This window comes from Lepidochelys kempii, chromosome 5 (genome assembly GCF_965140265.1).
Source record: "Lepidochelys kempii isolate rLepKem1 chromosome 5, rLepKem1.hap2, whole genome shotgun sequence".
Lineage (NCBI taxonomy): Eukaryota > Metazoa > Chordata > Testudines > Cheloniidae > Lepidochelys > Lepidochelys kempii.
The window spans coordinates 24,893,702-24,910,131 of NC_133260.1; the positions used below are offsets into that span (position 1 = coordinate 24,893,702).

General features: G+C 40.9%; 2 protein-coding genes across 4 annotated transcripts in view; one reads left to right on the top strand and one right to left on the bottom strand.

Annotated features, from left to right (window-relative positions):
* Nucleotides 1–12,726, top strand: part of RAI14 (retinoic acid induced 14) — a 134,000-nt gene extending 121,274 nt beyond the window's left edge. Inside the window, exons 13-18 of one of the 2 annotated variants that reach the window (XM_073343703.1) lie at nt 70–127; nt 563–681; nt 1,186–2,718; nt 3,958–4,107; nt 10,328–10,393; nt 10,664–12,726. In XM_073343703.1, the coding sequence (XP_073199804.1) occupies nt 70–127; nt 563–681; nt 1,186–2,718; nt 3,958–4,107; nt 10,328–10,393; nt 10,664–10,741 (2,004 nt within the window). In that variant the 3' untranslated portion in view covers nt 10,742–12,726. The remainder of the gene's footprint in view (nt 1–69; nt 128–562; nt 682–1,185; nt 2,719–3,957; nt 4,108–10,327; nt 10,394–10,663) is intronic. The other variant, XM_073343704.1, reaches the window with a different exon arrangement.
* A 66-nt stretch (nt 12,727–12,792) lies between these two features.
* The window catches only part of RAD1 (RAD1 checkpoint DNA exonuclease), a 52,472-nt gene continuing 48,834 nt past the window's right edge, over nt 12,793–16,430 (bottom strand). For both annotated transcript variants that reach the window (XR_012158863.1, XR_012158862.1), the window contains one exon: nt 12,793–13,092. The gene's annotated coding sequence lies outside the window, so the exon portion shown is untranslated. The remainder of the gene's footprint in view (nt 13,093–16,430) is intronic.

The following is a 16,430-nucleotide window of genomic DNA, read 5'->3' on the forward strand; positions in this document are numbered from 1 at the left end:
ATTCCATACTCATTTCTGTGAAGTCTAGAACTTCTTGAAGTGAAAGGGTTGTCTCCTTGTGTCTCACAGGAAGAGATCAGCTCCATTCAGCGAGATAACAAGGATAGATTGAGTGATAGTACTACAGGTAAGGTGAATAATAAAGCCTTCTTTAATTCTCAAAGCTTATTCTTTTTATCAACTGTCTTTTAGAACCATTTAAATGTAGGAATAATGCTAATGATATTAGAGAATGGTTTCAGCATTGTAACTCTAGAAAAACTGACGTGCCAGTGATTAAACCGTTTTTAGAAATCTAGCTAGAAATAATTCCTTCATTTGGCATATTAATGGTGTCCCTCTGGGACATGCGGCATTGGCCTCTGTCGGAAGGCAGGATACTGGGCTAGATTGACCTTTTGGTCTGACTCAGTATGGCTGTTCTTATGGAAAAAAACAAAACAAGTTCACACCATCTCAAAGTCATAATGATTTTATGTGAAAGGATAGTGACTGTAGCAAAAGCAGGAAATATGTCATCACTTCAGTTGTTTTAAATGGTTTGAAACCATTTTTTTTAAAGGTGCTGATAGCTTACTGGATATAAGTTCTGAAACTGACCAGCAAGATCTGCTTGTATTGTTGCAAGCAAAAATTGCTTCTCTAACACTACACAATAAGGAGTTACAAGACAAATTACAGGTATGTATTACATTTATGCACCTAATTCAAAGGAAAGGGATCTTTCAGTTCTTGAATAGCGGAATAAAGAACTACTTTGTTTTATAGTGATGTACTGTGAAGATAAATTAAAAGACAGTTTGTAGGTAGTTAAGAGTTTCAAGAAATCAAGAGGAAACTTTGACTTCGAGTATGAAATCGTTTGCAATTCTCATTTTCCCCATAAATTAGATGATAGCCTTTTTTTTTTTATAGATGGAGTTAATTATTTCAGAACTCTGACTAATGATTGAGGGTTTTCAGCATTTTAACTCTCATAGCTTTTGATCCTTTTTGTGCTTCAGAAATCATCCCAGGTATTTAGATGCACTTAGCAGCCAGTATCTTCCTTTGCGTGCTAAGCTTTGCTGAAAATCTAGCCCACAATGTTTTCATTGTTCATCTCTGTAGGGCACAGTAAGAGTTCCTTACTTAATCTACTCAGTAACATATATTGTTTTATAAACACTAATGATTTTTATGCAGGAAAAAACACCCAGAGAAACAGAAATGGATTCCACCCTAGATTCCTATCATTCCACCCAAACAGAGTTTGATCAGTCAGTGGATAGACAAAGTCAAACTTCAGCTCAGGAGCTAAAATCATCCTCATTAAATGCAACACAAACTCAAGAGAAGTCAACAAGCAACAATGAGGTAAAAATTAAGCGTCTACAAGAAGATTTAAAGGATATACAGAGGAAATTAGATAATTCCGAAGCAAAAAGAGAGTACTTAGAGACCCAACTTCAGTCTAGAATCCCAGAAACAATTAATTTAAACAGTGCAGATATTTCTGAAAATAGCTCTGATCTTAGCCAGAAACTTAAAGAAACCCAATGCCGGTATGAAGAAGCTATGAAAGAGGTCTTGAATGTACAAACGCAGATGAAATTGGGCCTTGTTGCTTCTGAAAACAAAGATACTTACTCGGATGTCCATGAACTGAGGGTTACATGTGAGGAAATTGAAGTGCTAAAGCAAGAACTCAGGAAAGCATTAGAGGAAAGTGAAAGGCATAAAGAGAAAGTGAGAGAGCTACAGGAAAAACTTGAAGAAAGAGAGCAGAACGTTGCTAGCAAAATGTCTATAGAAGAATGTGAGGAAATAAAAAATTCTTATTGTTCAATAATTGAGAACATTAACCAAGAGAAAGCTTTGTTGATCGAGAGATACAAAGAAGGGCAAGGAGAAATCAAAAGGCTACAAGACAAGTTAAATCAGATGCAGTTGGAATCCAGTGATGAAGCTCGGGAGATAAAAGAAGCAAGGGATAGAATGATAGATGACCTACACAGACAAGTTAGTGAGCTGTCTCAGTTGTACAAAGAAGCACAAACAGAGCTTGAAGATTACAGGAAGAGGAAAGTATTAGAGGATGTAGCTTTGGAATACATTCCTAGAGATGAGCATGAGAAACTGATGTGGGTAACAAATTCATTGAAAGATAAAGCTGAAGATGCATTATCTGACATGAAGTCCCAGTACACACAGGTATTAAATGAAGTAGCTCAGCTCAAGCAACTGATAGATACTCAGAAACAAAACTCTGTACCAGTTGCTGAGCATCTTGAGGTGGTAACTGCTCTCAGGTGTACGGCAAAGGAAATGGAAGAAGAAATAAATGAATTTAAGGAAGAGCTTATTAACAAGGAAACTGAGGTAAGAAATCTGCAGAAGGAATTGTTGGAAGAAAAAGCTGCAATTAAGGAAGCAATGGTGCTCAGAGCTTCATATGAAAAACTCCAGTCATCGTTAGAAGGTGAAGTTAATATTTTGTCATCCAAACTAAAGGATTTAATGAAAGAGAAAGAGAATGTGTCCGTAGATGCTGCACAGTTGAGAAATGAAGTCTTGCAATTAAAAGGGGAAAAAGAAGGTATTCAAACTCTCCTTGAGGGCAAGGAGCAGGAAATAAATGGACTTTACCGTAAGTACCATCAAGCTCAAGAAGATCTTCTTGACATGAAAAGATATGCAGAAAGCTCGTCAAAGCTAGAAGAAGATAAAGATAAAAAGGTTAGTGATTCATTAAAGAGATTGGGTTTCCTGGATGTTTAGACCTTATAAAGCAACTTGAGTAACGCATGCAGTTCACAGCTCCATATTAAACAAAGTGTCACGGAGTATAACTTTTGAATACACCTTTCTGTCTTGTAATCTAAGGTCCCAGAATCCCATCTTTAATACTGATAAAAGCTTGTTTGGCTAAATGCATATTTGACCCTGTGGAGATCCCCACAAGGAGAGCTGCATGATCTGTCACTGTCAGGTGAAGTCATATGTGGCCCAGTTGCCCAAGTGCTTGCACTCCTGTTTTGAAATGATGGACGTGGGAGTTAGAACAGGGAGAGATCCACAGGGAGAGAAGTTTTGCAAACCTAAATAAAGATGCACAAGTGACCAAAGATCCTACAGTTCTTATTTTACCCAGATCATTTCACCCATACCTACTCATCTTTTTCCATAATTGGGATATCTGAGAGCACAGAGTTCTTATAATAGAAAATGGGCCACAGATGTGGTAGCTGGCTATATAACATTTTGCTGGCTGTGTATACTTGGCCCAAGCGAGCTGCATTTCTGTCTTCAGACATAGATGTATTCAGAGGCTGTGCCCATAGAGTCAGTAAACGCAATACCTCAATGGTATAAATATTGCTTCACGTAAGTTGTTAAAGCAATGAGTTTCCATTTGGAAATGTGAGAATTCTGTACAAAAGCAAATTTGCTAACAGAAACGGAATGCTTAAAATGATCAGGATGGTGGAGGGAAATTTGGCAGTGAGCCAAGAGGCTTTGGTGGGGAGGGAGCTGGAATGGTGGGTGAGATGTAGGCAGAAAGAAGAGTAGTATGCCAGAGATTTGCGGGGAAGGAAATAGAGGTAGAAAGGTAAGTAGGAGAGAAACAATTTCTGGGAGAGGCAGATGGAGAGAGTAGCCAGCTGGGAGGACCTACATCTGTGTGCATTCCTCCCAGTACTAGTGAGAAGCTAGAACTGCCTACTGGCTTGCAGAGTAAGAAGGAGGCACTGCAGAGCTGGCTGAGAAAGAGCTACATCCCTTTGTGTAGACAAAGAGTTGCAGCATGGTGGGAGCACTATAACCTTTTGTTTACCTAGTAGCCGCCTTGTGCCTCAGATCAAGGTAGGGTTGCTTTTTCAGAATTCAGAAAAAAAGGCACAAATGTTCTCTAAATAAAGCACAGCAAAACCGTATTTCTTGCATCCTTTCACATGTACTATTTTTCCTTGATAGATCAATGAGATGTCCAAGGAAGTTTGCAAGTTAAAAGAAGCATTGAACAGTCTTTCTCAGCTTTCCTACTCAACCAGTGCACCCAAAAGACAAAGCCAACAGCTGGAGGCATTACAGCAACAAGTGAAACAGTTACAAAATCAACTGGCTGTAAGTGTCGGTTTCTTAACTGATAAACTCCAGCTGCTCTGATTGCAAATAGGATGTGAAGTCTTCCTTACAGTGCCCAGTTAAAGTGAAGCACAACTACTGAGTACGAGAAATGGATGCTTAATGCAATAAAGTGATCCCTTTTAATATATGCTATAACTGATAGTAGTGAATCCTCATTATTGTCACAGCAAAGCACTCTTTCAGCAATAATACAAAACTGAGTTACTGTGTTCCAGTATATCCCCAGAGATCTCGCACTTAGATCAGTCAACTTCACTCCATTTTCTGCTCTGGAGATACGGGAAATAGTGCAGCAGTTCCCAATAATTGAAATGATACTGCATTATACAGAATGCAGTTGCTTAAGCTACTGTGTTGAGGTTAAGCATTAATTGGCATTAAATGGGTTGATAAAATAATTATGGCACCTCCTAAGCAGATGTCATCACATCTCAATACATTTGTTCATTTTGCTGTGTCACAACTAAACTAAACTGTAGCAGAAATGCCACAGCTTTAAATGGATATCCAAACCTCTGAGATGCTGGGCTGTTAGAGCAATGTTTAACAGTTGATCCAACATGTTATAGCTGTAATAAAATGTGGTGTACTTGTGTGGCATAAAGTACAGAGCCAGTTTGCAATGGGGTTTTGTGTTGCTCAGAAAGGTGCAGATTTAGTCATCAGTTAAGATCTTTTTAAAAAATAATTAAAAGCTAAAATAAGCCTGATATTTTTGGAAGAAATCTTGTGACAAGTTTCTATCCAAACAGGCCCATATTTTTTTTTAAGAAGATGATAATTTTTCTCAGAATTGTGAACTGCTTTGAATGGTTTTAAAATTGGGCCTTCAATGGGGTTTCCCGTTTACAAGTAAAGGGCCCAGTCCAGCAGAACATGAAGACTTCCAAGCTGCAAAGAGCCGAAAAGCATTTTTTAAACCACAGAAAGCTCTTGCTGTGCGTTACGGAGCTGCTCTGGCAGTGCTTAAAGTGGGTGTGTTGGGAGGCCTGCCAGGAGTCGCAGACCTGACCCCCCCCCCCCCCCCCCCAAAAAAAAAAAAAGTTAAGACTTGAGCCTGGTTGCTGAGGAGCATACTTCAGGCATTGTCTTACCAAAGCTGCTGCTCCTAGATTATGAAATACACCTCCCCGCCCCACCCTGCCCCCAAACACAGATCTCTTTAAGCACCAAGTTCTGGGAAGGAAAGCTCTTGTATTTGAGTTCCCAACCGGCTGAGCTACACCGCTTTCCTGGTGCCTGTTGTTCCTTCTCCCCAGTCAGGCAGCAGGAGTTAATGTGGTGCTGAGCTAGAATTAGTCTCTTTCAGGAATACTAGTGGGAGCAATAGACGTAGTAAATCATTTAAACAATAAAACATTTAGGTCAGGTCTACACTAAAACGTTAGGTCAACCCAGCTACATCACTCAGGGATGTGAAAAATCCACACTCCTGAGTGACATAGTTAAGCCGACCTACTCCCAGTGTAGATAGCGCTTGGTTGACATATGAATTCTTCTGTGAGTAGTGTCCCAATGGGTGCTCCACTTCAGGTGCACATGCGCCTCTCAAGCCTGTGGTTGGATATTTTTCAATTAGCAGTGTCCATTCAGCCTGCACCTGTGTTGTGTACAACCTAATGCTGCACTCTGAAGGCATATACAGCTGCTCAGGCAAACCACCCTCAGTTCCTTCTGTATCACCAGAACTGAGCTCTAGTGTGGCTGCCTCATGCATGCGTCAGCGTGTTTTGGAGTTGATGTTTAGTTGAGTGTTTCGAGTTAGGGTTAGTTGTTAATATAAAATTAGCTAGTTGAGAGGTTTTCGATTTTCCTCCCCCATTTTTTTCTGGAGACCTTATTGGGCCTGGCCGAGCATGTTCCAAATGCTGCCTCTTTTGTCAAGAAGTTATCCTGATCGGTGTTGGCTACAAAGTGTTTCTGTTGCTTGGGAGAGTCCCATCTCTCCCAAAGTGCAATTTTTGCCTGGCTCTAAAATCTAGAGCTCGGAAGAATCAGGAGACCAAGCTGAACATGATGATGATAGTGGAGCACTCCCTTCGACTGGCTTCTGAGTCAGGGCAGGAGACCCACCCACTTTAGGTTGGGGAGGTTTAGGTTGGATATTAGGAAAAACTTTTTCACTAGGAGGGTGGTGAAACACTGGAATGTGTTACCTAGGGAGGTGGTAGAATCTCCTTCCTTAGAAGTTTTTTAAGGTCAGGCTTGACAAAGCCCTGGCTGGGATGATTTAATTGGGGATTGGTCCTGCTTTGAGCAGGGGGTTGGACTAGATGACCTCCTGAGGTCCCTTCCAACCCTGATAGTCTATGATTCACTTTCCCCCATACATCTGTCTCCTGACAGAGGCAGTGCCCTTTCAACTTTAGCCAAGTTCTTGCCTGAGAAAGGGAAGATCTCAAAGGACTCAGGGAAGGCTCCAAAGAGGAGGAGCTCGGTCTCCCGCCACAAGGAGCCAGCTCCCAAGAAGTCCTGATTTCCTGCTAGATCTGTGGTGTAAAAGGCCTTGAAGTCTCGACTGTCTACCATGCAGGTGAAAGACACTTCCTGTGGTACTGATGGAGCAAGGAGATCCTGGAGTATCTGGTATCATCTGCTTCCAGATCAGCACAGACTACTTCATATTCAACAATGGTGCCTTCCCACTCAGCTCAGTCAGTACTGACAAAATTGAAGCACACATCATTGGCCCTGGCACCTATGCGCACCAGATCAACTGCTGCATCAGTACCGACCTCCTCAATACCAAAGGAAGCTGTTACTCCAGGGACTTGTTGAGTGTTAGGGACCCACTGCTTATGGGTTCTGAACTATTCTCAGTACCAAGACCCCAGTCTCTGGATTACCAGTGTTTCCTGGTACCACAGGATTCTCCATTCTTTTCACTGGGGCCCCCTCCGTTGAAGGACACTGAGGAGGATGGAGATAACTTTCAGTCAGTCTCCTGCTTATCCCTGTGAGGTTCCCCTCCTCCGCATCATTACAGGACCCCATACTTTGACAAAGACCTCCTTGCCCAGGTCTGAGATGGTGGTATCAGTCTTGCATACCATCCCGACTCCCATAAGGGCCTTCCTAGGAACCATCCTGAGATCTCTGGGCAGTGTATCAGCAGCAATTTGCCAGAACTCTGGCTACACTGCATCAGGAAACTAGAGTCATATGGTCTCCTGTACCAAATCCGAAACACAAGGCAATCTTTGAGGAACAAGAGGCTACTGAGTACAAAGAGGTTACCTCCCAAGCCCATATTTCATCTCCATCTCTGGACGAGTCAGTCACGCCTCTACCACCTTCAATGACTGATGGATTTTGTCAATTCCAGGACCCTGTGAAGTGGGTGGTGGGTACACTCCAGATATCTCTTGAGGTTGTTAAAGATTCTCACTTCATAAGCTCCTGGACACTTTGCAGTAAGTGATGCCCACCTGGGTTGCAGTATCCATGAACGAAGCATTTCTGGATCCAGCAATGACTGTCTCGCAAACTCCTGCCAGCTTGTAAATGGGCAGATGAGAAATATTAAGTTCCTCCCAGGCACTCAAAATTTTTATTTTCCCACCCTCCTAATTCCTTGGTGGTAGATGCTATAAATGAACAGGATAGACAGACAGGGCTGTTCCTTAGAGAAGAACCAGAAAAGGTTGGACCTGCTCACCTGCAATCCTCCAATTTCAGATTGCAAACTATCAGACGATCATGACCAAACAGGACTACACAAAGTACAAGAAATTTGCATTCTTTATTGAACATCTTCCACAGGAGCATAGAGAACACTTCCATGCCACTATTAAGGAGGGTCATTTATTAGTCAGAACCTCTATCCAAGCATCCTTGGATGCTGCAGATACTGCTGCTAGATCCATATCCACAGCAGTTGTCATGGGCAGGGTGTCCTGGCTCCAGTTGTCATGATTCCTGAGAGAGTCCAGAATACAACTGAGGACCGCCTGTTTCCCGAGAAGAGCTTCTGACCATCAACTATGGTTGAGTCCCTGCTTACGCTGAAGGACTCCAGGGTCCCTGCTCAGATCTTCAGGTATATACACCCTATGGGTCTCAAACTGCCCCATAGATCATGCCTGGCTCAGTTCTTTGGTTTTCACAGAACCACCGAGCCTGCTAGAAAAAGATTTCAGAGGAAAAGAGCTTCCCACCCTCCATTCAGGAGGTACCCGGTCAGCATCAAAACAGCAGTTTTGAGGGTTGGATTGCTATCTTAGACAGGCTATTAATCTACTGGTATTATTTCCTAAACCAAATAAACCTCAGCGGGAGACTTCACTTTGTACGTTAGATATATGATAGGCATTGGCCTTTTATCTGGATAGGACCAAGCAATTTTGGAAATCACCTAAACTCTTTGTATCCATCACAGAAAGATTTAAGGGGTCCACAATCTCTTCACAGACACTGGTGAGATGGATCTCTGCGTGTATTATTGCTTGCTATGATGCAGCTGGTGCTTTGCCTCTTCAGAGGATTTTAGCGCACACTACCAGATTACAAATAACTTCCACAGCATTATTCAAAAACATTTCCAGTGTCAGAGAGCTGCAGAGCTGCTACATGGGCTTCAGTGCATACCTTTTCTAAACGCTATGCCTTGGTCTGCACTGTCAGGTCTGATGCGGCACTTGATTTTGCTGTACTGTCTTCAGTCTTAAACTTGATTCCAAAGGTCCCCTCTCCCTATGAGGATACTTCTCAGGTGTCATCTGAAGTGGAGTACCCATAGGGTGCTCCGCTACCTACCCTCTTTCCCCTCTGCTTCAGACTGTTCTTGTTGGACATTTGCATTGAGAAGGAACTGCAGGTGGTTTGCCTGCCCAGCTCTGTGTGACCTGGGAGCACAATACGAGGTAGCATAGAGCACACCCGCAGGCCAAATGGACACTGCTAACAGAAAATCTCCCATCAAGGGCTCAAAAGGCTCATGCACACCTGAAGTGGAGCACCCATAGGGACACATCTCGAAGAACCACAGTTACTGCACAAGCTGAGTTGCCTTTTCTTCCATTGACCTAAATACTGCCTCTTGGGGAGGTGGATTAACTACAGCAATGGGAGAACCCCTCCCACTGCTGTAGTTAGCATCTACGCTGAAGCACTACAGTGGTGGTGTAGCAGTTTAAGTGTAGACATAGCCCTACTTAAAAATGAAGGCTTATGGCCATCTCGTAGCCTGCTGCCAGAGTTCTGTAGGAGTCTCTCATCTCCAGCTGCTTCCTTTCCTCCACTGCCTAACCACGAGAGCTGGGCCAGAAATGGTTTTCCCTTCCTGTGAAAAGTTTTGAGATTACAAGTTCCACATTGGGATGAACCCGAGACCTTTAAAAGTGGTGTTTTAATGAGCGTGAATGAGTGAGAGGCCAACACACCCTCCTACCCAAGAATAGCCAATAGCCTGGTGGTCAGGAAGCTTGCCTGGGATGTGGAAGTCCCTGGTCTGATTGGGGCAGAGCATGGACTTGCCCTGACCCCAGGCTACTGGCTATTGTGGGGTTGGTGTCTCCTCTCTCTCACCCCACTGATAAGTTTAGGAAAGGGGCGGTATAATGTTAGGGTTGTATGGCCCACTTCTCTCAACCTAGTTTCTAAAACAGAACTTCAGGTTTACTTGGGAGATGGTTCTTGGGCCACAGCATTCTGTGACCACAGAAGAGGGGCTTGTCTTTGGCTGAATATGTAGTAATTTGCCAGAGCTCCATAGGACAGGACCCTTATGAACCTCATCTGCACTAAGAAATCTACTCATTGCTGACAAAGGGGTGTGGCAGTGGGTGCAGTTGAACTGTTGCTGAAAACTGTTTAACTGCAAGTGGTTTAGCTTCCTTGCAGAAAAACCAGCTACAGTTTCAGAGACTGTGGCTCACTGTGGTTTGATCCTGTCTGTCTGCAGCTAAACCATTTTGAGCACCAATAACAGCTGTACTATATACTTTCCTGGTGAAGATAAAGCTATAGCCTCTTAGTGGGCCATACACTTCAAAGGGACCTATTTTGGCTGGCCCAATTGTAAAATACTGCTTGGTGTAATGCATGCATGCAGATGAGCACTATAGTTTTCTTATATAAGTAAAGATACCATTTTATCATAGCTGTCGAGATCCATGTGCTCTAAAACAAAATGTGGTGTTTTTTTTAAGTGAATTTGCATGCACATTCCTTGACTTGGCATCTTAATATTTTTTAGGAGACAAAGAAACAGCACCAGGAGATTGTGTCAGTGTACAGGATGCATCTTCTCTATGCTGTGCAGGTATGATTGCATATTTCTCAGTTACGTGAGATATGTTGTGTTTTAATGTAAGAGGTCCCTTCTGCAAATCTATAATGAAAATAGCTTCTTATCTTTTGGTTACCCTAGACAAAAAGTCTGACTATTTAACAGAAATTTAAAGCAACATCCTCTTAAAAAAGATTGGGAGTTGGGGGGTTAATATACTTTTAAAACTACTCATTTATGTAAAATTTATGAAAGAGTAAAAAGGTGCTAGAATTAAACGTACTTTTTCCTCTTTCTGTCTAGGGTCAAATGGATGAAGATGTCCAGAAAGTGCTTAAACAGATTTTAACAATGTGCAAAAGCCAATCACAAAAAAAGTGAAACAAACTGTTTGTATTGATTCCTGTCATGCTGCCATGGTGTTTAGCTAGGCTCACCTTAACACCAGATTTAAAATTGGCAACCTGCTGCTTTTTTTTTTTTTTTTTTTTTTTTTAGTGAACTGGATTTGTCTCTGCCAATCTTCCTGTTCATTCTATGTACTATGACCTAACACATCTGCACATCATCTTCCTTCCCACAAAGTTTTCAGAGTACTGTTTTCATATCCAAAATGCAAGTATTTTTCAGAGCTGTTGTTACTTTGGCCACCCCAGATGTAAAGTGTGGTCCGCAGTGTTGTGTTGTGCTTCACAGCTTCCTTCTTCAATATGGAGATGCTTTCAGGGTGGGCTACAGGTCCCAGCATGCAACACTCCATCTTGACACAAATAGTCACACCTCCTGGGTAAAGGTGAAGTTCTCCATTCTGAGTCCTGGTCCTGGATATTGAAAAGGAGGTGGGGTGTTCTAGTCTGCTCAGTGTTTTTGCCCTTGCATCCTTGCATCTTCCCAGATGTGACCTGGGGTTGGGCAGTGTTCATTCACCCATGTAGTAATGAACAAAAGCAGATATTTGTGTGAAATTTTGCTTAGTAAGCCAGAACATCAAGCAACTAAACTTACCTGTAATTTGTTTTATGTTTAACAAGATTAACATGGATTATGAGTTACCATGTCCGCTGTACACTGAGTATATAAAATCCATGCCGTACATCTTTATATTTAATTGCATTGTCTCAATATTGGACACAATAGTTTATAACATAAACAAAACTAATTTAGAATGTAAAACCATAAATCAGATGAACCTCAAAAGTTCTGTACAAAATAACCCTTTTCAGTAGGTCAGACTCTCTATGCAAATATTCACACTGCTGTTGGCCATGGAGCTCAGGAAAAAATAACACATATACTTCAAGGGAAACAAGGGATTCTAGTGAATGCAGGATGTTTACAGTGAGACTCAATGCCTCACAATTCTTCACCTCACTTTTGTAAAGATCTGCTCTTCAATATATTTTTATTGGCCCTCCAATGAAATTTTTTTGTAACTAAACCATTTTGCTACATGATGTTTGCATTAAACTATATTAACAAATATTTTAGGTAACCATGTTTAAGGCTCTCTTTTTACCCAAAGTATTCAGCTAGACTAGACTAAAGCATAGTTAAGTATTCTCAGCTCGGAAAAACTGTGTAAAGTCATAGATCTGTCAGCATATCCAAGAGCATTGAAGTGTAAATGACCATTCATCCTGCTCTTTCATCAAATGCAGGAGAACATGAGACATTTGTGCTGTCATCTAACAATAATTTCTACAAGTGTCTTGGGCAGGAGAGGGCATCACTGAAGCCTTTGTCTGTCTTTAAGAATTAAAAGTAGAATTGGAAGTGTTTTATGTGGTAAAATGACAGCGAATAGTAGAGAACTAAGGAAGAATATTTCTAAGAACACAGTGCATTTAAGGGTTAAAACCATTCTAGCTTGCAGTTTCAGTTATGGCATTGGTTTTATTCCTGTTGATGGAGATATTTCCAGAGCTACATAATCTATGAACTTTATAGACTCCTAATTTGACAGAATCTATAGTGCCTCAGGCTGGCTTGGACACACAGTGCACTTACATCAGATAATTCCTAACAAGGACAAAGCTCAAAAGGATTAAAAACTTTGCATTATTTAGACCTTTCTGTTACTTTTCTTAGGTTGTTTAACTAATGATTGTTAATTTTGGACAGTATTTTCGTTAGACAATTTGGAAAATACTCCAAAGAAATGTGAAAGGACGACTTTTCTGTATTGCAGCAATTGCATGCTTGAAATTTTTAAGTAAAGTTTAAAACTTGATGAACCATTTTGTAGTTTGCTGTTCAGATTTAGTCTTCTACCTTGTTTTGTTATGCATATTTATTACAATTATCTTTGTGAAATATTGAAAAGTATACACTATAGCATAGCATTTGTTCTTGTATGTAATTTACAAAATGTTTCCTTATGCAGCAAATAAACTATTTCCATTTTTTCATCTTTGCTCTTTTTGTGCATTCAGCTAGAGGTTGGTTGTACTAGGGGAGATAATGCTATAGTACATATTTCAGTTATATTAAACAATATAATATTATGGTTGTGTAGCTGTTAAATGTGCAGGGCCAGCTCCAGGCACCAGCTTTCCAAGCAGGTACTTGGGGCGGCATTTAGAATGGGGCGGCAGCCCGTGTCCCACGGTGGCAATTCGGTGGCAGGTCTGCTGCTTTTCCAAATTGGTAGAGCCACCCCACAAATATGTAAGTAATTAAGCTTCTACTAGCTGATTAATAAGGTTAAAGCTGTTTCTCAAATGGACATCCTCCTAGAAAAATGAATTGAAGAAAAGAATGTAAGCCAATTAGTCAAGACACATTTATTTTAACATATCAGAATGCAGCCATCCAGTGCTGACCGTATGCAATCAGTATAACTACTGTAACCCAGTGTAACAAACTAATAGCATCCCAGATTCCTCAACACTAAAGCACTCCCATTGCCCACTCATCGCAGTATGCGTGCGCGCGCATACAGAGCCTGGTGATCTGTCCCCAACTACATCTGTCCTCTTCAACAAAGGCCACTCCCTCAGTGAATTTCGCTTTCAAGACCCACTCTTGAATCACTGGTAACATTGAAGATGTAACTGAAGAAGACTAGTTCTAAAGTGTGGCTCTACCCTGAAGAGTGAATATGTAGAAATGTCACCTACACAGGTTGCATTTGGCCAACAAGCTGCAGGTTGGCCTCCCAGGGACTACTAGTGCACTTTGAAAATAGGGAAACCTTTGAGAAATCCTATGAAGTACTCCAGAATTGGATTTCATCCAAAACGAGAGTTGGCTAATTACACGTTGTGACATATTTCTCTTTGATTACAGCTCGCTCATCATACTTGTGAGTCCAAGCTTATTTGCTGTGTGGTATTCACAAGAAATAAAACTAAATCATTTGTCCTTCTTCCTTCAGTTCCTTGCATTTTTGTAGTCTGCTTGAGTCATTCATATTCCCTTTGGAAATAAGTAACATGATGCTGCTGTAATCTTATAAATGTGTAGCAATTAATCTTTGTCTAAGCAAATGATTATACTGGGACTGATTGTCTTCTTCTGTATCGAGTATTTATTTTGCAATCTACATTAGTATTTGTGAGTTTTAGACTACCTCAGTTGCTCAACCAGTGGTAGCTTAAAGTGAAGTTCTGCTCCACAATGACTAAAAATGGCACCAGTTTACTCAACAGATTAAAAATCTATATCTGTTCACTTCCGTGGATGAAAACAAGTTTTTACTCCCATTAACCCTGTGGTATAACAGGAATGGATGAGGTACCTGGATTCTATTCTTGCTAACGCATCAACAGAATTAATAATTTTGTCTTCCATTACGCTTCAGCAATCCCACATTGGGGCGGGGAGTTACACAAGTGCAGCTAAGGGTGGCATTTGTACTGCAGATTTCTTACTGTTGGAAGGAGTGCACAAGCCAACCAGGAAGAACCCTGTTTAACTTTCAGATCCCAGGGTGAGTTTGTAAAGTGGGTAGTGTGAAAAGCACCTTTTTTGTTAATTGAGTAAAACTATTTGTTCTCCCTCCAGATTGAGGCAGTAGAACCACATGTTTACCATGCTATTTGCTCATCCCAGCACAGGACCTTCGCAGGGATAAATTGACTCTTCATTTATGATCAGTTTAATAATCCCTTTAGCTCTGTATTACATAGTAATAATTTGCAGCAGAGATGGATTCAAAGTAGGGTTTTCAAGTGATTAAAAAGACTAATTGCACAATTAATCGCACTGTTAAACAATAATAGAATACCATTTATTTAAATATTTTTGGATGTTTTCTACATTTGCGAATACATTGATTTCAATTACAACACACAATACAAAGTGTACAGTGCTAGTTTTATATTTATTTTTATTACAAATATTTACACTGTAAAAACAAAATAAATAGTATTTTTCAATTCACCTAATACAAGTACTGTAATGCAATGTCTTTATCATGAAAGTTGAACTTACAAATGTAAAATTATGTGCAAAAAAAAAAAAGCATTCAAAAATAAAACCATGTAAAACTTTAGAGCCTACAAGTCCACTCAGTCCTCCTTCTTTTTTAGCCAATCGTTCAGACAAACAAGTTTGTTTACATTGCAGGAGATAAAGCTGTCCACTTCTTGTTTACATCACCAGGTGTTTATATGGCACTGTTATAGCTGGTGTCACCAGTTATTTACGTGCCAGATGCGCTAAACATTCATATGTCCCTTCATGCTTCAACCACCATTCCAGAGGACATGTGTCCATGCTAATGACGGGTTCTGCTCGATAACTATCCAAAGCAGTGTGGCTGGAAGCATGTTAATTTTCATCTTCTGAGTAAGATACCACCAGCAAAAGGTTGATTTTCTTTTTTGGTCGTTCAGGTTCTGTAGTTTCCACATCAGAGTTCTTTTGTTCTTTTAAGACTTCTGAACGCATGCTCCACACCTGCTCTCTCTGATTTTGGAGGGCATTTCAAATTCTTAAACCTTGGGTCGAGTGCTGTAGCTATCTTTAGAAATCTCACATTGGTACCTTCTTTGCGTTTTGTGAAATCTGCAGTGAAAGCATTCTTAAAACGAACAACATGCTCTGGGTCAACAGCCGAGATTGCTATAGCATTAAATATATGTCAGAATATGGGTAAAATGTTGCGGGAGAATTGTATGTCTCCTGCTCTAAGTTTCGGTCACAAATTTAGTTAATGAGCGCCATCAGCATGGAAGCATGTCCTCTGGCATGGTGGCCGAAGCATGAAGGAGCATACAAATGTTTACCATATCTGGCACGTACATAAATACCTTGCAGTGCCGGTTACGAAAGTTCCATGTGAGCGTCTGTTCTCACTTTCAGGTGACATTGTAAATAAGATATCTCCTGTAAATGTAAACAAACTTGTTTGTCTTACCTGAACAAGAAGTAGGACTGAGTGGACTTGTAGGCTCTAAAGTTTTACATTGTTTTGTTTTTGAGTGCAGTTGTGTAACAAAAAAAATCTACATTTGTAAGTTGCACTTTCACGATAAAGAGATTGCACTACAGAACTTGTATGAGGTGAATTGAAAAATACTATTTTTACAGTGCAAATATTTGTAATAAAAATAATATAAAGTGAGCACTGTACACTTTGTATTCTGTGTTGTAAGTGAAATCAATATATTTGCAAATTTAGAAAAACATCCAAAAAATTAAATAATTTCCATTGGTATTCTATTGTTTAATGGTGCAATTAAAATTTGCCGTAAGCCCCATGTATAGCGTATACCTTCCATACTCTCCTGTGTGGCATTTCGCCTTGGCAGCATGGTTCCTGAAGGAGCTCTGCTGGCACTAGCGGCTTCCCAGCCCATAGCCAGGCTGTAACGGGAATTCAGTGGAACTTGATGGTGACTGGAGCATCACTGAGCTCCCAGGGCTGCCTGGGTGAGAGATTTACTTGGGTGTGAGAACAGTAGGAAATGTGGCTGCAATCCAGCTCCATGCATTCCTAGCACTGTCCCAGGTCTTTTTGTAGGGTCTCAGGTGTTTAAGGGGGAGGCTTGCTCTGGAGCCAGTGCCTTTACCTTGTATCCACTATGGGCACAGCAAGCAGAGGGATGACCGGTCTTGGCAAGTG